The sequence below is a fragment of the Suricata suricatta genome, chromosome X, assembly GCF_006229205.1.
Source record: "Suricata suricatta isolate VVHF042 chromosome X, meerkat_22Aug2017_6uvM2_HiC, whole genome shotgun sequence".
Taxonomy (NCBI): Eukaryota; Metazoa; Chordata; class Mammalia; order Carnivora; family Herpestidae; genus Suricata; species Suricata suricatta.
Window position 1 is genome coordinate 18,619,199 of NC_043717.1, and position 22,239 is coordinate 18,641,437.

A 22,239-nucleotide genomic window follows, 5' to 3' on the forward strand; every position below is an offset into this window, starting at 1 on the left:
CTATTTGTGACTATACACTAAGTCAACAAATACCCAAATACCCAAACCAAATACCCAAAATCATCAGTGGGAAGTAAAGACAAAAAAGACTATAAACAATGGAGAGAAGATTTCTTGCTTTATTTATTTTGTATTTATTAAGCACTTACTTATGAGCCTCTAATCTCACTAAGAAGAAGAATGAACCCAGGTCTTTAATTCCTTAGAAAGGGAACGATGCAAATGTTCTCTTGGCTTGCAAAGCAGCCTAGGAGCAGGCAGATCACTCAGAGCTGAGCTGTGCTTACAACCTACTGGGACATGGCAGACTCCCCACAAAAACATTTAGGAAATATTCTTTAATTATGCCCTTAGCTAAGTACCATTAATTAAAGTTTATTTTTTGAAAAAGCTATATGTTAGTTTTCCACGAAGAAAAGCTATAAGGAAATATATTTCCTCCTTTTAAGTGTCCTCTGAACTGTCATATCTCCTGATAGACCATTTGTATACTTCCTATAGTAACTACAGCAGATGCTCAAAATATATCATGGCATGAAAGGTGTGTTACCTCATTAACCTTCATGGAAGTTTTGTGAGGTGAATCCTTTTTAGATGACGCATAGACTTTGAAGGTGAGCAGACTCAGGCTGGCCGGCCCCACAGACCTCTGAATTACCTGAAACACAGAAGCAGCCTTAAGCCTTCTATCAATGCAACCAACTGAATGTGCATAACATGAGCATTTTTGTAACCTCAGCGACCTTTTCCTTTTTGTAGCCTCTGCGACTTCTGCCCCTGGAAGGCTTATGGCGCTTTATGAGAAAGAGACGTGTTCTTAAAGTTCTACGGAAGTCAGAAAGTAAAAATGTGTACTCACAGACTTCAAATTTCAGGTCACCTTTAATTTCCAAGACAGTAGTTCCTAAGTTTTTCTACTTAGCCTGTTAAGTAAAATAAAAGATACACACACAGCCTGTCAAGTAAAATAAGATACACACACATACATACACACACGTGCACTTTTAAAAATAACAGAGAAGTGCTATGGAGTGAACTTAAAATTATAAAATAGTCTCTTTCTCTATTTCTCTCACATATACATGCCCTCCCCACACCTACAACAATGGAAGAGGTTTCTAGATTTTTTTATTTTAGAGAAGGAGAGAGCGCTCAAGCTGGGGGAGAGGGGCAGAGGGAGAGAGAGACAGAATCCCAAGTAGGTTCCACACTCTGCACAGAGCCAGACATGTGGCTTGATCCCATGACCCTGGGGTCACAACCTGAACCAAAATCAAGAGTTAGACGTCAACTGACTGAGCCACCCAGGCATCCCAACAATGGAAGAGGTTTCTAAGGATCTTACCTAGCAATTCATTGAACACAACAAAGATGATTTCTGTAATTCTAATAATTTAACTTTCACAAGCTTTCCCTCTCCATTCCCATTCAGATTCTCCCCTGATCTCAGTTCCCCAACTCAGTATCTTTTTGTGCCTTGCTCTCCCTCACTGGGTTGCTCACACCCAGGGCTTCAATATGAAGCCAGTGACTCCCAGATCTGTAGCCGCAGCCCAGAGCTCCCTCCTGAGCTCCCAGCTTGCTTATCCAATTACTCCTGGAGATTTCTACTTTTTCCAAGCAGGCCCAAAATGGACGCATCAGGATCTTGTCTGTACCTCCAACTCCACACTTGGCCTGACGGTGGGTGTGTGCTGTGGAATCAAGTCAGAAGGCTTTTTCTCCCCAATAATAACCCCCGACATTTACATAGCACTTGACCCTCTAGCATCTTTACCCCAGACCTGCCCCCCCACCCCCACCCCCCGTCTCCCTCTCTCCCTCTACTTCTCTCAGGCATGGTGTCACCACCTGACCAGACAACCCTATCGGAAACTGTGAGGTCATCTTCACCACCACCAGCCCATCCTACTGGTCATTAGGTCCTGTCAATTCTGACTATTAAATGATCTCAATTCACTCTCTCAACTTTATCCCCTCTGGTAAAATCTTCCCTTGGGCCCTCATTTTTTTTTCTTGGATGGTTTTTAGCTGCATTTTAACTGCTCGCTTGGCCCTCTGAACTCAAACCACCACAATGCAAAATAATGATCTTTCTAAACTACAAACTGATTATCTTCTGCTCTTATTTGAGATCCTTTGTTATTTATTATCTAGGACTTTGATGGGGCCAAACCAAGCCCCTTATGATCCGACTCTGAAGACCTCTGACCTCATCTCTCTGCCACACTGCCTTCTCCCACAGCTTACGCACTCCACAGCATATGAAGATGTTGCCCAGCTCCCTGCGTTTAAACGAGCCGGTTGCTCTGCCTGGAATGTCTCATACTGGCTTTGTCTTTCTGTGCAACTGCCTAAAAGCAGGGAGATACACTGCTTTTTGCTTTTCTTTCCTTATTTATCCATTTATTTATGTCTATCAAGTTCTCCCTACTAGATTGAAAGCCCGTTCACTGTGGCGCCATGTCTTACTCTGTTTCCCTAGTGCCCGTGACTGTGCCTAGGACAGAAGGAATGCTCAGTAACTGGTTGTTGCCTGTACGAATAGATGGAAGAGAGGTCGGAAAACGAATGGTTGACTTATTCCAACTACAGAAGCATGATTCAGCCACATGGAAATCATATCACTGAGATTTGCAGTGCCTGCAATGTGAAAGACTATGCTATTCCATAATATTCACAAAACATGTAACGCTAAATAAAATATAACAAAAATGTCTATTGAAATGTATGCCTGGAGGTCTAAACAAAAAGAGAAATTCTCATTTTTTAGAAGCAAATAAAGAGCTAGGCGCTATTTAAAAGAGCGATTACGGGGTGACTGAGTGACTCAGTTGGTTGAGTGCCCTACTCTTGATTTCGGCTCAGGTTGTGATCCCGGGGTGGTGGGATCGAGCCCTGTGTCGGGCCCCGTGCTGAGCGTGGAGCCTACTTGAGATTCATTCTCTCTCTCTCTCTCTCTTTCCCTCTGCACCCTTCCCTGTTCCCACTCTCGCTCTAAAATGAAACTAAAGAATTTTTAAAAAGAATGGTTATGACTTTAACTGGTTTAAAAATAGTTAACATACCCTGAAGAAGTTAAGTGTTCACCTCGAAAGGACTTCAAGGCAATATTGCCACACATTTCTTTTGCTTCCAGGGGAAAAGTCAGTGTGGTTGCTCCCGGCACCCCAGGACAGGGCCTGTGAGGCTGCTGGTATTGGGAGGTGCTAACTCAGTGCCTTCTGCCCCCGGGGACTGTCCACGACCTACTGACAACAGTGCTTTGAACTTCAGACTTTCCACTGAGCCAGTTAGCCCCACCCTGGACTTTGATCCCTTCCTTATCGGCAAGAGCTGGTACCTCACCTTTTCCCCTGCCCATCCAGCACTGGTGCCTCCAAACATTTGGGGTTCACACTGGCCTCTACCTTCATCCTAGTTTGATGTAATGCCTCATGTGGACCTTTTTAATTCTAAATTCTGGCTTTCGATCCTTAATCCTATCTACTTCTCACATATTTCACTTTTCACCTCATGGCCTTCTGTTGGTTAAATTCAGGTCTCCACCTGTGAGTTCTTAGTGATTATGATCATTCCCTTTCATCTTTTCAATCTCGGCATGTTTACTTTTGAAATTTAACATTTTATTAGACTCTTGATTACTCTGACTTTATTTTTCCCTCTCGTCCACTTGTCTAGTTTTAATATTAAGCAAAGATTGGCCCTTTACTGCTCTTGTTTTCTTCCTCTTCTCCCATCAGCCTTCCGCCTCCTCCAAAGCCACCCTCACTCCGCAGCCACGGCAAGAACTGTGGGCGCAAGGGCAGAGCACCCGAGAAGGGCCCTCCAGCAGCTGCTCTTTCGGCTTCCTGAAGGCTCTCAACAAATAAAGAGAAAACAAACCTCACGCCAGGACACTTGGGACATCTACAGATTAACACTCCCTAGGGCCACAATTCTCTTAGCAGAGAGCACACAATTTACTTCAGGGTTTCTCAATCTCCGCATTATTAACACTGGGGGCTGGCTCATTCTTTGATGTGAGGGCTGTCCTGTGCACTAGAGGCTTCTCAACATCCCTGGCCTCTACCTACTGGATACCAACAGCACCCCTCCCAATCGTGACTCAAAAATGTCTCCGGACACTGCCAAAGACTCCTGGGGGGCATCCCACCTCACCACCCCCACCTGCCACATTGAGAACCACCGATTTGCCAGAATAAATATTATTTTCTGACATCTCTCACCATCCAGACTTCAAGAAAATATGTGTGTTTTATTTTTTTATTTAATTTTTTTAATGTTTACCCATTTTTGAGAGACAGAGAGAGACAGAGCATGAGTGAGGGAGGAGCAGAGGGAGAGGGAAACACAGAGTCTGAAGCAGACTCCAGGATCTGAGCTGTCAGCACAGAGCCCAATGCGGGGCTTGAACCCACAAACTGTGAGATCATGACCTGAGCTGAAGTCAGATGCTTAAACAACTGAGCCACCCAGGCGCCCCTGAGACCCTGGATTTTTAAAAGATACGTATTTGGGGCACGTGGATGGCTCAGTCGGTTAAGCATCTGACTTCAGCTCAGGTTATGATCTCAGGGTTCGTGGGTTTGAGTGCCTGTCAGCTCAGAGCTTGGAGCCTGCTTTGGATTCAGTGTCTCCCTCTCTGTCTACCCCTCCCATGCTCACACTCTCTCAAAAATAAGTAAACATTAAAAAAATTTTTTATAGAGCCTGGGCCTCAGATCTAGCACACAGTGATAGAAATCAGCATAGTCTTGCCTGAGAGGTGGAGCATGGGGACAGGATGGACTTATTGAGAAGGTACAGGGAACATTCTGGGATGGCAGGAATGATCCATGCCTGGATTGGGGTATGGGTCACAGAGGTAGATATACATTTGTTAAAACTCAAATTATTGTAAGATCCGTACAACTTAACATCTGTACATCTCACTATATGTAAACTATATCTCAAAAAATCCACGTACACGTAAACTGCACCACGTTTGTGCCAAAATATGAGTGGTAACTGCAGGCCAAGGGTGATTCCTAAGGAATCTGCCCACAGTAAGGAATCAGGTGCTAGTGACCTTTGTGACGGGAACCCACAGAAGGAGCCTCGAGAACAGGTCCACAGGCAGACGAGCCTGATGCTCCTCTTAGTGACAGACTATCCCATCCTGCCTCAGCCAGACCAGATGTTATCATGAGTGGGGGTCCTGGAGGCAGGGGTGCCCCTGCCAGGTGGCGATCGTAACTTGCTAGAACTCATCTTAACTATTCAGGCCAATCTATTTGATATCAGAATTTAAGAAGGGAAAGGCTGTTTAAATGGGCAGAGATCACTCCAGGAAAGTATAAGAGCAAAAGAGGAGACACAGAAGAACCTTCTTCAATTTTCCATTCCCTGAAGAGAGAAAAAGAACACTAACCTGGAAGTTAGGTGTCTTGGGAAAAGGTTTAATCAACTTCCAGAGTCTGGGTCATCAGCACTAATGCTCGGGCTTTATCACCTTTTCTCCCGCAGACACTACTGCCGGGTGGCCTTGTGTGAGACTGCAACAAAGGCCTTCTCTCTCCACGATGAGTCTGGACCCACTATGGTACAACCAGTCTGAAAATGCCTCCTGAGAGGTGAGATCTCCCGTGGATCTTTTCTGATGAGGAGCTGGAGCCTCTAAGCTGTGCCTACACCTGGCCAAAGCACCACTGTCCCAGTGACAGGCCTTGAGAATCTAGTTTGCAAGGTTCACCCTCTACCCAGGGCAGATAGCTGGGCTCTGAAAATGGGTACAGATGCACCTTCCAAGAGACCAGACATGCTCTGATTCAGCTTGGATGAGTTTGGCTTGATAGGCCAAAGCCAAGCCCATTGTTAAGAGCCGCTTCTTCAGTGAGTACTAAGCTGCAGGTACAGACTAACTAGATGGAACAGCTTTGTTGCTTTAGATCCAGCTTAGCCTGTTAGATGGGGGTCTCAAAGTAAGGCTTGCCTGAGGTCTGAATACAGTTCTAAGACACCCTCAGTCATAGAGAAAATGAAAATTTGACTCAGACAAAGGTGAGCTAGTGACCCCTAGCTTTGCAAAGCTCCGGGGGAATGCTATTGAGTTCCTTGGTTTGTGCGGCTAAACCTTCTTTCTTTTTTTTTTAATGTTTTATTTATTTTTGAGACAGAGCATGAAAGGAGGAGGGGCAGAGAGACAGGGAGACACAGAATCTGAAGCAGGCTCCAGGCTCTGAGTTGTCAGCACAGAGCCCGACACGGGGCTCGAACCCACAAATGTGACATCATGACCTGAGCCGAAGTTGGCCGCTTAACCAACTGAGCCACCCAGGGGCCCCAACCTTCTTTCTTTCTGATTCTATTTCCCAGCAAGATATCTTTTCTAATTTTATTTTTTTTATTTTTTATTTATTTATTTTAAGAGAGAGAGAGAGAGAGAGAGAGAGAGAGAGAGAGAGAGAGAGAGAGAGAGAGAGAACAAGCAGGGTAGGAAAAGACGGAGTGGGGAGAGAGAAAATCCTGAGCAGACTCCACACTGTCAGCACAGAGCTCGAGGGAGGACTCGAACCCACAAACCAGGAGATCATGGGGTGAGCCGAAGTCAAGAGTGAGACACTTAACCAACTGAGGAACCCAGACGCCCCTCCCCATGAAGAGATCTTAAACTCTCCCTCATTAAAGTATATGCTCCAACTCAGACATATGGGTTATCTTTCAACATTTGGTTTTACACAGCCCACAGAGGGTTAATCGGCCATGTAAAGTGACCACAAGGATTGGCAGTTGATTGGATGGGGCCCTAACAAGGGGTGGGCCACCCCTGTCTAACAGGCTTTCTGCTTCTTCCTCTCTCCACTGAAGCTCATCAAGAATGGAGGAGAGCAAAAAAATCTGGCTGCAGAGCAGGGTTACATATGATCTAACGATTAGGTCAACTACGATTTCATTTCAAAAACAAATATTTATTGCATACCTACTCCATGTCAGACACAGTGCTCAATATGCTACAACACTTAAGCAGTCATGGTCCTTGCCCTTACAGAGTTTCCAGGAAGCTAATGAGTTTACTCAAAAAGAGTAGGGTGACAATTTAAAAAATAAACTCCTGGAAAAAAAAAAAACACCAAAAAACCTCAGGCCTAAGACTGAGTTTATCCTTCAGCTCCAGCAGCAAAGGAGATTCTTGGACACAGTTACCCAAAATATGAATCTGGTGAGGTCATAAACACTCAGCTCATAATGGGTAAAAGCGACACTGTCCTTGCAAATAAAAGTGCACTGCCTTGGACTCTGTAGCTCTAGGACCACCTTCTGATTGTGTCCCAGTAAAACTGTTTTAAATTATTTTTTAATATTGTTTATTTATTATTTTTGAGAAACAGAGAGAGACAGAGTGCGAGTAGGGGAGGGCAGAGAGAGAGGGAGACACAGAACTGGACGCAGGCTCCAGACTCTGAGTTGTCAGCACAGAGCCCAGCACGGGGCTCAAACCCACAAACTGTGGTGAGATCATGACCTGAGCCAAAGCTGGATGTTTAACTGAATGAGCCACCCAGGAGCCCCTAAAACTGCTTTAAAGACAAATAAAAACCTCAAGCTAAATAAGCCACTTTGAGAATTACTCAAGGGTCCTCACGAATAGTGGGGCTCACCCCTGACAACTTGCTTTCTTTTCAAACTTCATGGGGAATCCAGTATATAGTCTCTCCCATTTTTAAGAAGCGTGATCCTTTATTTGCCCCAAATTATAGATCTATTATTTTATTAGGCCTTTCATTTAAAATATATACCAGTTTCCTTTTCGGATAAAATGTAAGCTTCACTTTGCAGACCTGCATACACAAGAGACTTCAGAATCACTTGGGGAGTCTTTTTTTTAGGAGCATAGATTCCAACACATTCCCTCCCTGCCCCCGCCCCCGTCTGATTCAGTAAACCTCTGGGGGGTCAAAGAATCTATTCCCACAATCAGCCAACTTTAGAAAATCAGTATTTCACAAGCAGATGCTTGGGGGAACAGTTATTAAACTTAAGTTAGTATAAACACTCAAACATACTTTTAAAAATACTCGAAATAATTAAATGAAAATTGTCCTAAATCTAAAAAGACACAGTGACTGGCCACCTATTAGAGAAGTTATGGGATTTATTTACATTCAAGAAAATGTTCCCCATCTTAAATCCAATACAACCAACACCCTCCACCCCTAATTCTCATTCTACCACCCATCCTTCTATTTCTCTTCACTGACAAATTTACTGTAGAAACAGACTGTGGTTAGGAGGCAAAATAGTGGATACCAATGTGCCTGGCTGTCTCAGTCAGGGCATGCGATTTGATCTCGGGGACATGAGTTCGAGTCCCATGCTGGATAGAGAGATTACTTAAATAAATAACTATTTCTTAAAAAAAAAAAAAGAATAGTAAATACCCGTAGCAGGCTGGCGAATGACCAGAAGGGCCCAGGAGGGCTTCTAGAATACTAGGTAAGCTGGTATGGTCAGTTTGTAGAAATTCACTTGCGATCTGTGCACTTTTCTGTATGTGAGATTTGAATACAAAGTTAGAAAAACAGACTCTTACTTGCTTTCTCTACTTCATTCCCTTCTCTCCCTTTACTACTCAAGGTACCTGAAATTGTTCTTCCCAAGGCCACCAGTGGCCTCCCAGTTACTAAACTCCAGCAGACATCTGGCATCCTGGCTGCATCCTGAAACTGGCGACCCGTCCATCATCTTCAGACTCTCTTCCTTTCCTTCAGCTGCCAGGATTCTACTGTGGCTCCACTATACATGCTTTGTACGGCACTCCTTCCCTCTCCTTTTGGACCTTCGCTTCCTCTGCCCATTTGAAGGTTGGTTAGAGTAATCCTTAACCCTCTCTCCTTGCTCTAGAGCAATTTCATTTAAATCTAAGTCTTTAACTTCCACCCTACAGCTACTGATGCCCAAATCTGTACTCCCAACCCCAACCCCTCCCTAAGCCAGGGGCTTGTGTATGGAACTCCCCAAGGTCATCTTCAGCAAGTGTTTCATCACTACCTCATAATGAACTTCCTTTCTCCAAAACCCTGTTTTTCTCCGAGTTTCCCCACCTCATTTAATGGTCCTCCAAGCCACACAAAGGACAACATCAAAGGAACTCTTTAATGAAACAATGAAAACAGACTTCAAAGACACTAAGATGTGGTTGCTGCCTCCACAATCTAAAAAAGTGTAAAATAATTATACCACTTGTGATGAGTGCACTAACCAACAGAGGACAGGAGGAACACAGAGAGAAGAGTAATGTACCACAACTGGAAATTCTGGAAAACCACTGCAGAGAGAAGGCAGCCTCAACAATCAGAAAGTTTACACAGGTCTTTCTTTCAGTAGTCACCCAACAGACTGATGTTAAGACTTAGTGTGATTAGGACCAGCCTCTGAAAAAAGTAGCAACAAAAGAAACCAAAGGTTTGGAACCTGAGGATGATTTTTGACACGCCAAAACCTTTCCAGCTATACCCATGAGTAGATACGATCTCTAAACACAGCGAATATAGAACTACAAACCAGGCCGCTGCTCTAGTAATATAAAAAACAATCTATATCAAGAAGTTCCCTTTCAATATCAAAGTCAGATGAGGTTTTCATAACATACTCAAAATAATTTGGCATCAAAAAACTGCATAAATAGGGGTGCCTGGGTGGTTCAGTCGGTCAAGCATCTGACTCTTGATTTCGACTCAGGTCATGATCTCATGGTTTGTGAGTCTGAGCCCCATGTCAGGCTCTGTGTCAGGCTCTGCCCTGGTGGCACAGAGCCTGCTTGAGATTCTCTCTCCCTCCTCCTCTACCCCTCCCCTGCTCAGGCTCGCTCTCTCTCAAAAATAAACTTTTTAAAACTGCATAAATAAACCTAATTAATGCTTTAATTATTACATTTTAGCTGTATATAACTTAGCGGTCATATAACCTGTACACTAAAATGTGCAGCTATTTCCAAAGTTATTACACAGGACCATTTTTATACCTGTCACTGTGGAAAATAAGTGCATGTGGGGACATTTTTACAGTAAATGTCATTTAAAGTTAGAGAGTCTCCTATTTATAGAAAATGAGGCATACTTACGTCTTTTTCCTCCAAATGTTACACTCGCTCTTTGATCTCCCATCAACCTTTTCTGCAAGAATTTCCATCTGAAAGCATTTTTCATTAAAAACAAAATGCTATTAATCTGATTCCTTTTCAGTTGTGTAAGAGAGAAAAATCTGAAATGGATTTTTAACAAAAGGTCTATGAAAACTAACAATACTTTTGAGGAAATTCTTGTTCCAAAAAAAAAAAAAGAACATAAAATGAAAAATAAACTATGTGAAAGAATTTAGAGTAAAACAAAATGATGAAAACAATGAACAATTTTGCCCAAATCAGGCTACATTGCTGCCCTTAGAAATATGTTGAAGGGACACCTGGGTGGCTCAGTTAAGTGGCTGACTTCAGCTCAGGTTATGATCTCGTGGTCTATGAGTTCGAGCTCTGCATCAGGCTCTGTGCTGACAGCTCAGAGCCTGGAGCCTGCTTCAGATTCTGTGTCTCACTCTCTCTCTGTGACCCTCCCCTGCTCATGCTCTATCTCTGTCTCTCAAAAATAAACGTTAAAAAAAATTTTTTTAATGTGTTGTAAACTGAATGACAACTAAAGAGAAACTGTATGAGTCCATATTCATGAAATACAAAAACTATGACTTCCTGCTGTAATGAGCATTACATAGTACCTGCATTTTATATAGCAATCCTGTCTCATCTGGAGGGCCGCATGCCAACTGATAACAGAGGCTTTCTTTCTCTGAGAAGTGGGTTAGAGGAATACAGACAATGAGATCCTGAAATTAATCTTTACTGTTTTGATTTTAAAATGAACAGTTGGGGTGCCTGGGGGGCTCAGTCCAGTTGAGTGTCCCACTGTTGATTCCAGCTGAGGTCATGATCTCACGAGTTTGTGGGATCGAGCACCGTGTTGGGCCCTGCACTGAGAGCACAGAGCCTGCTTGGGATTCTCACTCTTCCTCTCTTTCTGCCCCTCCTCTGCTTATGCTTTCTCTCTCTCTCAAAAATAAATAAACTTTTAAAAAATGCATAAATAAAGCTAATGCTTTAATTATTACATTTTTTAGTTATTATAAATTAGTGGTCATATAACCTGTACACTAAAATGTGCAGCTGCTTCCAAAGTTATTACACAGGACCATTTTCCACCACTGTGGAAAATAAGTGCATGTGGGGACATTTCCGGCATGCTCTCTCTCTCTCTCTCAAAATAAATCAATTATCTTATTTAAAAGAATTTTTTAAGTTTGTTTTGAGAAAAAGAGTATACACACACAGAGTAGGCACAAAGAGAGAGAGATACAGAGAGACTGAGAAAAAGAGAGAGAGAGAGAGAGAGAGAGAGAGAGAGAGAGGTAGATTTCCAAGCAGGCTCCTGACTGACACAATGCAGAGCCCTATGTGGGGCTCAAATTCACAAACAGAGAGATCATGATCTGAGCCAAAATCAAGCATCAGATGTTTAATCAACTGAACCACCCCTAAATAAACATTTAAAAAAATAAATAAAAGGAACAATTATTCAGTATTACTTATACACTATTGTTAAAAAATAGTTATTTTCTCCCCTCCCCTTAGGACGCCCACTATCAAAAAACCAGAAAACAGCAAATATTGGCAAGGACATAGAGACAGTGGACTCTTTGTGCATTCTGGGCGTGACTACAAAATGGTACCACCACTCAGGAAAAGTGTGGAAGTTCCTCAAAAGATTAAAAATAGAATTACCATCATCTGGCAATTGCATGTCCAGGTCTTTAACCTAAAAAAGTGAAAACAGGGTCTCGAGGGTATATTTGCACACTCGCGTTCACAGCAGCTTTATTCACAACAGCCAAAAGGTAGAAGCAACCCAAGTGTCAAGGGCATTATGCTAGACTAAATAAACCTGTCACCAAAGACAAATATTTTATGATTTTGTTTACACGAGGTAGCTCAAGTAGTCAAAGTCACAGAAACAAAAAGTAAAATGGTGGTTACCAGGGACTCAGGGAAGAGGAAACGGGGGAATGGTTTAGTGGATATAGACTTTCAGTTTCCCAAGATAAAAAAGTTCTGGAGATTATTATATATCCATGTGAATATATTTAGCACTGCTAAAGTGTATAGTTAAAAATGGTTAAGGGTAAATTTTTTGTTATGTGTGTATTTTTATCACAATACTAAAAAATGAAAATAAAAAGCAATAAAAAAGCCAAAAAGCAATGCAGACAGAAAGAAAATGATCAAACAGTGAGTCAGAATTTATTGCAACTATTTATATTACAAATTAATAAAGGGAATTTACTTTTGACAAATGATCATATGGCTTACGCTTCTAAATGCTTTCAGATCAAATTTTGAGCCAGAAGGATAAGCAGCCTCCATAGATTTGAAATAATAGTGAGAGAAGGAGATTAGAAAATGGCAGTGTTTAAAGGGGAAGGGGGATTTGTCAGTTTTTTGGAAATGTGAAACTGATGGGGCGCCTGGGTGGCTCAGTCAGTTGAGCATCCGACTTCAGCTCAGGTCATGATCTCATGGTTTGTGGGTTTGAGCCCCACATTGGGCTCTGTGCTGACAGCTCAAAGCCTGGAGCCTGCTTCGGATTCTGTGTCTCCCTCTCTCTGACCCTCCCCTGCTCGCGCTCTCTCTCTCTCTCTCTGTCTCTCAAAAATTTAAAAAAAAAAAACTTTTTTTAAAACATTAAAAAAAAAAGAAAATGTGAAACCAAGAGAATGCATAAGTATGCCCAGAAACAAGTCTGAAAAGATGTGAACAATGGTTAGCTATACGAGTGGTGGAATTAAGGTGATGCTTTAGTATCTTCTGTATTTCCTGTAGTTTTCACAACATACACTGGTTTATTTTGCATTATGCAAAGAACAAAAGTGGCTGGCTCCCGAGTATATTCTAAAGAATTTGCCACAAAGTATAAAGATAACTCCAAACCAAGAGGAACAAAAATATTTTTATCCATAAAGACATGTTTTGAATAAATCTATTGATCGGTGACACCATGTTTTAGAAGAAATATATGGACAGGATAACTGACTCTGTCCCCTCAAAAATGGCCGTGTGGATGGCCATCATTTTCATTTGCATGTATAAATTTGGGAGCGCTTACACTTTCCCGAAAGCAGAAACCACATTTGTTTCAGTCTGTTTCACAGTAAACATATCATGAAGCCAGTATTTTAAGAGTTCAGACTTGAACCTACAAAGAGAAAAACAGTCTTCCAAATATGACACACAGAACTATTTTATGTGAAACTCAATTCTGTAATTCTGTAGTAGAGTAACTGGTATCTCCCAGTTCCTCCTCGGCCACTACAAGCAAACTGATCTAAGGAGACAAGGCTGTCTTCAAGATGAACATTATCTTTGGCTTACATAAAACCAACTTCATTTTTATCTTTGGAGGGCAGAATTCACCATAAAATTAAGTCAGCGAAGCAACTACGTTTCATTTGCAACTGTTTTATATTCTACTCTTTAAAAAAGAGTTACCAGTTTTTGTTAAATTCATGCAAAAAAACAATAAAGTTGTCTGATAAACAGGAAAGAAACCTCAAGGCCAGTAAGTGAGATCACTGTTCCTTCAGGCAGGTTTTGAGTCATCTGGTGGGGCTGTACTGCTTTCACAGACTTAGAATACACATGACATACCACGTTTCAACATTATCTTGAACTTCCTCATTCGGACAGAAATTTACCACCGCTTACCTAAACCCCTATATATTTTCTCTCTCTCTCTCTCTCTCTCTCTCTCTCTCTCTCTCTCTCTCTCTCTCTCTCTCGGAATGGCACCACAAGATCTATTCAATCTTTTCTGAGTTAAGAAAGGAAAGGAATCAGAAAAGGTAGGAAAAAAATGAGAGGGAACAATTTACTTCAGGAAATGTCTTTCAAACGCTTCTCTGTTTTCAAGTAACTTAAAAAAATCTACACTTTCTAAGAGGAAGAGCTACTCTGTCAAAGCAAAGTCCATCTAAATCCAGGTTTCGTTTCCTAATAAACCACTGAGCACACAGACACTGGAACTCACTGATGACAACTGCCTTCAACCTCATCTCGTTTATTCACGCCATGTTCGACCTTAAGGAAAAAACCTACAAAATTGTTTTAGGAAAAGAAAAGTTGCTGTGTGAGGTTCTACAGCTGATGATAACCCGGCTTCATAGTGAAAATCTCTGCAAAAATACAGAACAAAAACAAGGAAAGTCAATATTTGGACTATGCACACCAATGTCTAACAGCGCTCCCAAACGGTGTGACTCCACAAACAGGCTCAGGGTCAATATTTGCCGAGTGAGGTAAGCCATCAATAGAGGACTGAGGAAGCACGTTGGGGCCCTCGTATCGCCTGGTGCTGACTTACTTACTCGCCAGTTTAGCCCGTGTCATAATACAACACATGAATCAGCACCTCTAAGGGGAGAGGAGATTCATTTCAGGAAGCACAAAGAAGAACATTCTGTTATTTCACAAGGACTGACGTCTGTGGGATGGGGGAAAAAAGAAAAAGAAACCCTTACTATTTTCATTTATCCTATTTAGAAAGACAGCTAAATGAATGAACAGACTCTCTGAAAAAAGAAACCACTGGATGTCCCTCGCAACCAGAGCTGTTAATACACACTTGTGAATCTATCTCTGGCTCTTCATTGTCACCCAACCAAAGACATCCTTAAGTTGGAGCCAGTGTGGGCTTTGAATAAAACACACTGAGTTGCTTCAAAGAGTCAGAAAGAAGTAAGACAAATTGCCTTTAAAACAATATTCAAAATACAATGGTATTATAATGCTATAATCATAAAAATTCAGCTTAATATTCAAAGTTATAGTCTCTTAGCATATTGAAAACTCTCCAGCCCTTGCTCTAAATTCTTGCTTCTACAACTATTTTAGTATAAAATGAATGCAAGTTTTAAAACCCACTACATTAAGAAGTTGGCACTGTTCACGGTTTCTAACAGAACTGGCATGAAGCCACGCACAAATTAGGAAAAACTCAAAGTAGAAAAGCAAGTAACTCCCAAATTCTAAGACTTATCTTTAGACTGAGATTTCTTTCCCCTGAAAATATCTACATAAACCTTCATGTTGCATGCACAAACCATAAAATTCCACTTAAGCATTATTGGGGAGAATCAACTCTTTTGTTTCATTTCAAAAATCTTTTGGCACTTTCCTGCCATATTATAAATAAGTGCCAAGTTTGGGAAACAGATACATTTCTTTGCTATAGAGATGTCGTATGCATCTAATTACTTGCAGTAAATTTAAATGTACCATATAAGCAAATATCAAAGTTCATTTCTTAGCCTCTAAAAAGGTCCAGTCTAGCCTAGAAAACACGTAGGTCTTGAGCAGATATACAGAAAGATCCTCTAATCATAAAGGCCTACAAACATGCATAGGCCTCATAGGATAATAAATTCATTTATCATAAATGTCTAGTCCATTATCTACTGTTCTCTGTTTATCTCTCTTCCCCATTCTTTGAAGGTACAATTCATCTACTTCTTCCTTCTCCTCTTCCAGTTTTAGCTGCACACCGGGGGCTGCAGGCATTTTAGATTGAAGAGGGCTATAGTGTCCTGAGCAGAATTCAGGTCTAAACGAGAAGTGAATTTATCCAAGTTTCACCTACTTTTGACAGTCCTAAGTTCAGAGGGCTAACCTGAAGCTCTAGATCCTTTCAAGATCCAGATGTGATGCAGGAGGGATTGAAAATAGCTCACATTCATAGAGTGCTTCGATTACCGTTCTTTTACCATCATTTATCAGCACTCGTGATCCTATTCCTTTACTGTCACATGTGATCCTGTCTGAACCCCCCAGTAATCATGTGCAAAATGGAGGAGCATATTACTGGCCCCACAGGACTATGATAAGGGGACTCAGAAATTTAAAACCTCATTAAAGTTGTTCAGAGAGAAACCAGAAACAACTATAAACTAGAACCTGAGCCCGTGCTTTCTGACTGCATCAAGGGCTGGGTGGGTTTTCTTCTTCATGATCTACTACGCAACATCTCTGAAGGGTAAGAAAGGGAAAGGATCCAATTAATCTTGCACAGAAATATGTATTTACATGAGTAAATATGTATGCATTATATACATATATGATAAATATATGTACATAGGAAATACATAAATATGTATGTATAAATATATGAATTGACTATAATTTCTCAAGAAGTCCTTTGAATATGCTTACATTGTAGGGAGGAATCTTTATTATCTTTCAAAATACGTGCCATTTAAAATAATATTCAGGTAAAGCTGCAGCATTTCTTTTACAATTTCCAAGTGATTTTCCCTTTCCATTTAGCAATGTTATTCTCCCCTCATTTTGGGGTTTTCTTATGTTTATTAATTTTTAAAAGAGAGGGGAGAGGGGCAGAGAGAGAGGGAGGCAAAGAATCCTAAGCAGGCTCCATGCTGTGAGCGCAAAGCCCAGTGCGAGGGGAGGGAGCGCTCGGGGCTCCAACTCACAAACGATGAGATCCTGACCTGAGTGGAAATCAAGAGTCAGACGCTTCACCGACTTAGGCATCCGGGTGCCCACTCCCTCAGTTTGTACTAATGATATACTATTCAAGAGAAGAAAACTAACTTCAGGAAGTAAGGTAGGCAATAATGGCATTACATCAAGACTAAGCAGCCACAGAGAGTAGGTGAGGTAATAATGCCCTTGAGCCAAGGACACAGTCACCTCAGGCTCCTCTAAGCAGGGAGCTCTGGGGGTAGGTCACATCTTTGCCCTTCAGGAAGAAACCGCCAGTTTTTAGGGGGTCAACTCTGTCCCTCAAGCTGTCTGATGATTCCATCTCCAACACACATGCTCATACCCTTGGGCTCCATGGAACTGATCACTACATGATAATGTCCACAGATACCTCAATGAGTCTGTCCAACCTCTTCAAAATCAAATGATCACCTCCCTCCCCCAAATCCACTTCAGCCTTCTTCTACGTTCCCATCTCACTGAATCTTTCTAACAGCCAGCCAATCTCCCAAGCTAATTTCCCAAGGGTGGTGCCTGGCAGCACCCTTAAATTCTCCTTTTCCCTCATCTGCCACATCTAATCAACAACCAAATTTTGAAATTGAGAAATACTTTTGGAGAGCCCCGAGACTGCGCACCACTGTAACACTACTGCAGCAGTTCCCTACAAGAAGCCAACCAAAAGTAACAGCTCACGTTCATCAGGCCCTTATTTTATACCAAGCACTGTGCTAAGCTTTGGGTCTGAGTGAATTTCATCCACACACAAAGATGGGAGGCCAGCCTTGTTTTTACAGATGAGGAGACAGCTACAAGCCCTTTAGTATCTTGCCCAGAGTTAACAGGGTGAAGCCTAGGGTCCTAACATAAGGCCGAAATCTTACTTCTGTGTCCTTGCACTGTTGTTTCTGCTTGGCTGGGAAGGCCCTCCAGTTCCATCCGCCCAGCTCCAGGGGTCAGAGCGAGCACGTACTCCTCCACAAAGTCTCCTGATGCCCCCTGCTGGCGCTCGTTTGTCTAAGTCAGTAGCTGTCAAGGTTGGCGCTCACCCTACAAACTAGTTGCCTTCATCCCATTCCTAGAGATCGCGATGGCGTTTGTCAGGCTGCAGCCCTGGCAGCAGGACTTGCTCTCCAGGTGATTCTAATGTGTAGCCAAAGTTGCGATCGACTGCTCTATATGTCCCCCAAACCTTTTCCATCAGAGCACTTACCACACGACATGGGAATGGGCACTTTGTGAGCCACTAACCTTAAGTTTCACTCACCTGGTGGAGCTGAGGATGGGGGAGTGGGGAGGGTGGAGCTTTTTCAACTAGAGGTTCCAAGACCTCACTTAAAAAGTAAATCAGACCCTTGGCACGCCTGGGTGGCTAAGTCAGTTAAGCGTCTGACTTTTGCTCAGGTCATGGTCTCCCAGTTCTTGGGTTCAAGCCCTGCGTCACGGTCTGTGCTGTGACAGCTCCGAGCCTGGAACCTGCTTCCGATTCTGTGTCTCTCCCTCTCTCTGCCCCGCTCCCGCTTGCACTCTATCTCCAAAATAAATAAACATTTAAAAAATTTAAAAAAATTAAAAAAAGCAAATCAGACCCATAGGCACAGGGCCCTAGAAAATGTCTCTCAAACAATTCTTGTGTGCAGCCAAATCTGCAAATTGTCTCCTAGGTAAGAACTGGGACTTTTCATTTGCCCCCACCAGGGTGTGGCACAGTGCTCAGCCATAGCCAGTCTACCATACACATCTGTGTAAGGAATGAAATCTAGTAACACGAATCTGGGGACTGGGTGTATATATTCAATTCCAGCAGCAGCACCCAGAAGAACTGCTTCCTGGAACAGAAGGCAGATATGCACTGGGCAGCTTTTCAAGTGTGTTTTCTAATCCACCAGTGCCCCCTACTGACCCGAAGATGGATAACTAAATCAAAACCACAGTTACAGTTTAAATATTTTACTTGTATATGTGCATAACTAGTCACACACACACACACACACACACACACACACAGAGTACTTTTTCCGCCAACACCTATACTATCAATCCCTTTCCCCTCCAGTCCTGGCTGCCCCAAGCTGGTAACTCAAACACAGGTCAATCCTACCACTTCCAGGACACAATCATGAGAGAGCTTGAGAAGAGCTCTCAGAGCCATCAGAGCCTCTTACTGACGTCTTTTGTTCCTTGGTCCCTGCCTCTTCCAAATGGCACCACATTCATAAAACCACTCGCCTTTGGAAAACACAAGAAACCATTCATCCACCAAGCTGCCTCACTTCATGCTCTTCAAAGTATGATGGGGGACCAGCAGCATCTATACCATCCAGAAGTGTGTTACAAAAGGGAGCCTCTGAGGCCCCCACCCCGGATCTACCAATGAGCGTTGCACGTACATTAACTTTTGAAAGGCACTGGTTCTCACCTTCCTCAACTACTAAACCTAACATCGCCATTTTATGACAACTATTTTTCTAAGTGACTGTTTTCCTATCTTGAAATAAAATTCATCACCCACTACACGCATAAGTCCAAAAAAAGAGGCCCGTATCCCGATTTGATGGAAACGTGGTGAACAAAAGGGAAAGATTTATAATAAGAATTATATTTCAGGATATATATGTTCAACATGACTAAATTAAGAGTGTGCAGAACAATGCAAGGTCCCAAAATGTATCCCAAATGGGTGGTACGGTCCAGCTGCGAATCACTGGCCTGCCATTGCTCCCACCCTTTTCCTTCCACCTCACAGGAGGAAGGCGACATCTTTCCTTCTTTTTGAAGCTGGGGGATTCTCTCTTAGAAAAGCCTGGGTGGCTCAGTCAGTTGAACATCCGACTTCGGTTCAGGTCATCATCTAGCAGTTTGGGAGTTCGAGCCCCGTGTCAGGCTGTGCTGACAGCTCAGAGGCTGGAGCCTGCCTCAGATTCTGTGTCTCCGTCTCTCTGCCATTCTCCCACTCATGCTCGTGGTCTCTCACCTCTCTCTCTCAAAAATAAACATTAAATTTTAAAAATTTTATATTTAAAAAAGCCTCCTCCCTACATTCCTTCCTAAGGCCATAAACACTGTCAAATCCTGAATGCAGGAACAACCACAAAAACAACTCTATAATCTTGACCCAACAGGCCTCTCTAGTTACCTACCATATTCCTCTCTCCTTCCCTTGAAGGAGAAAATCAAACTTATCAACCCCACCACCAATGTGTCCATTTACGCATGTCTCAGTCCCCAGCCCACATTCATAGAGCTTTCACTTCCATCAGGAAACCCACATGTATAAAGGTCATGGAAGCTCTCCAAATTGCCCAAATTAACAAACACTTCTCCAAATTCACCTAGCTTATCTCTCTATAATGGATATTGTTGCTTGCACATCCAAACTCCATTCCCCACTGTGTTCATAAATTCATTTTTCTCCCAGATGGTTAGGATAAATTGACCCTATCCCTGGTTGATTGTTAGTCCCAGCCCATCAGAGCATGGCATGTGACTGAAGTCGGTCCAATCAGGAAGAGCATAATCCAAGCGCGGGAGTTTTGTCCGCTCCCTTGCTCTGGTGAATGAGAAAACGTGTTACCACTGCCAGCTCTGCTGCAACCCTAAGGGAGACCAATCTTACAATGGAAAGCCAAGAAAAGGACCAGGTCCTTGATGACACTGTTGACCCACTGGAGTTCATCCATCCTCCCGACTTTGTGAGAGAATTCTCCTTACTATTTAAGCAACCAAGTTTTCCCAGCCGAAAGCCTCCTAACATAGTCTGTCCGTGAAACCCTTTTTCCCTTGATTTTCTAAACATCACCCTTTTGTACACCTACTTATCAGAAGTTGCTTCTCAAACAGTTCTAGTGTCCCCTCTTCCTCTGCCTATTCCTTACATCTAGGGGTCTGCCGAGGTTTGTTGTGATCTTTTCTACTCAAACTACATGTTTGAACAACTGAAGCTGAGCTATACCAGCACTTCCCAAAGCAGTACCCCTGCTGATGCTCCCCAGATCATCCACCTGAGGAACTCCTGCTTTCAAAACCAAACATAAATGTCTCCTCTGTGAAGCCTCCCCTGAAGTTCCCCGTAGTTCTATGCCCTTTTTTTGTGCCACAGATCTCTCGGGCAGTCTGGTGAGTCCTATGGACCCCTTCTCAAAATAACTCTTCTAACTGAGTAAAATGCCAACTATACTTCAATAGTCATAAAAACATTTCTAAAACCCCAAATCGGATATAGTAATATAGGCTTATTAGCTCATTAAATGAAAAGATTTAACAGCAAGTCTTACAACAACTGTTAATTTTGAAGTTGGGACAATCATAAATGATACCTTGAGATCTGCAATAACCGTGCTATGAAAATGCCTATGATATGTATTGGTCCTGTGACCTCTATGGATGATAGGTATTGCTAATACTAGTGTGCTTTATTGTGTACTAGCTTCTTAATCACTCCCAATGAACCACACCTCCTCATAGCCAGACTCTTGTATGGCGTCCCCGTACTGACTCTGGGCTTGGACATGTGGCTTGTTTTGACATCAGCATATGTGATGCAAGCAGATAAGTGTTTGTACAATTGGACTTGCCCTCTTGGAACCCAGTGATCACGTGAGGAAGCCCAAGGTACGGACAATGAGGGGCACCAAGCCCCCATACATGGCAATAAGGTCACCTTACAGTCTGGCCACCAGCTGAATTCAGCCAATGGGGGATGCCAGCAGAACTGCTCAGGCAAACCCACTGGTGGGGAGACATAACAAATCATTATAGTTCCAAGGCCCTGGTTTGCAATGGCTTGTTACCTAGCAGTAGCTAACTGATACAGTTACCTATACCATAACTGAAGGAAAAACTACATTTCAGCTGGCAACTGGTGAAAATAAAAGTTTTTTTCCCATCAGGATTTAGGGATTTCCCCTAAATTTTCTCTACAGACCCCCGGAGGGGCTGAAGACCACAGGTTAAGAACCTTTGGTGCAGAAGGGACCCCTGAGGCAGAAGAGATCCTGCTCTCCTTTCTACTACCCCGGTACATTGTTGATACCCATATAAACTGATCACAACACATCCTTTGTTGTTACAACCCTAAAATTGAGCTGAACTCCTTGCACATAATAGGTGTTCAACACAAATTTATCAAATGAATATAAATTGCTTATGGGATCTGTCACAGTAACTAAACTGTGAGCTGCCTGAGAACAAAACAAAAGCAAATACTTAGATGGCACTTCTATATGCCAAAGGCTCATCCAAGTGCTTTAAACATACATACTTATTCCTTATAGCAACCCTATGAAGTATATGCTATTTCCCCAATTTTACAGATAGGAAAACAGGCACAGAAAGGTTAAGGGATGTGCCCAAGTTCACCCAGCTAGAAAGTGGCAACACCAGGATTAGAAGGCTGAATCCATGTACTAATTTTATAGCCTGTCCTAATGTGCCCAAAGCCCATTGAAGAAACACAATAAAATTTTTAAATGACCAGTACAATTTCGAGATTTCATTAGCACTACTTTACAGGTGCTGTGCTTCTTGAAGACTCAATTTTGTAGACTAATTTCTGGTAGCTTATGATTTGTTTCTCACGATAGAAAACATCATTTACTTTTTTAAAATAGTAGAATAGTGGCTTCAAGTGAAAATACAGATTTTTGAAACAAAATCTTCACTGT

General features: G+C 42.4%; 1 protein-coding gene across 2 annotated transcripts in view; it reads right to left on the reverse strand.

Moving 5' to 3' along the window:
• The window catches only part of APOO (apolipoprotein O), a 55,443-nt gene that overhangs the window by 32,342 nt on the left and 862 nt on the right, over positions 1-22,239 (reverse strand). The window contains exons 1-3 of one of the 2 annotated variants that reach the window (XM_029930697.1): positions 8,621-8,893; positions 8,421-8,527; positions 551-658 (exon numbers count right to left, since the gene is read on the reverse strand). In XM_029930697.1, coding sequence (XP_029786557.1) covers positions 551-565 — 15 coding nt within the window. In that variant the 5' untranslated portion in view covers positions 566-658; positions 8,421-8,527; positions 8,621-8,893. Of the gene's footprint in view, positions 1-550; positions 659-8,420; positions 8,528-8,620; positions 8,894-22,239 lie in introns of those variants that run through there. The other variant, XM_029930695.1, reaches the window with a different exon arrangement.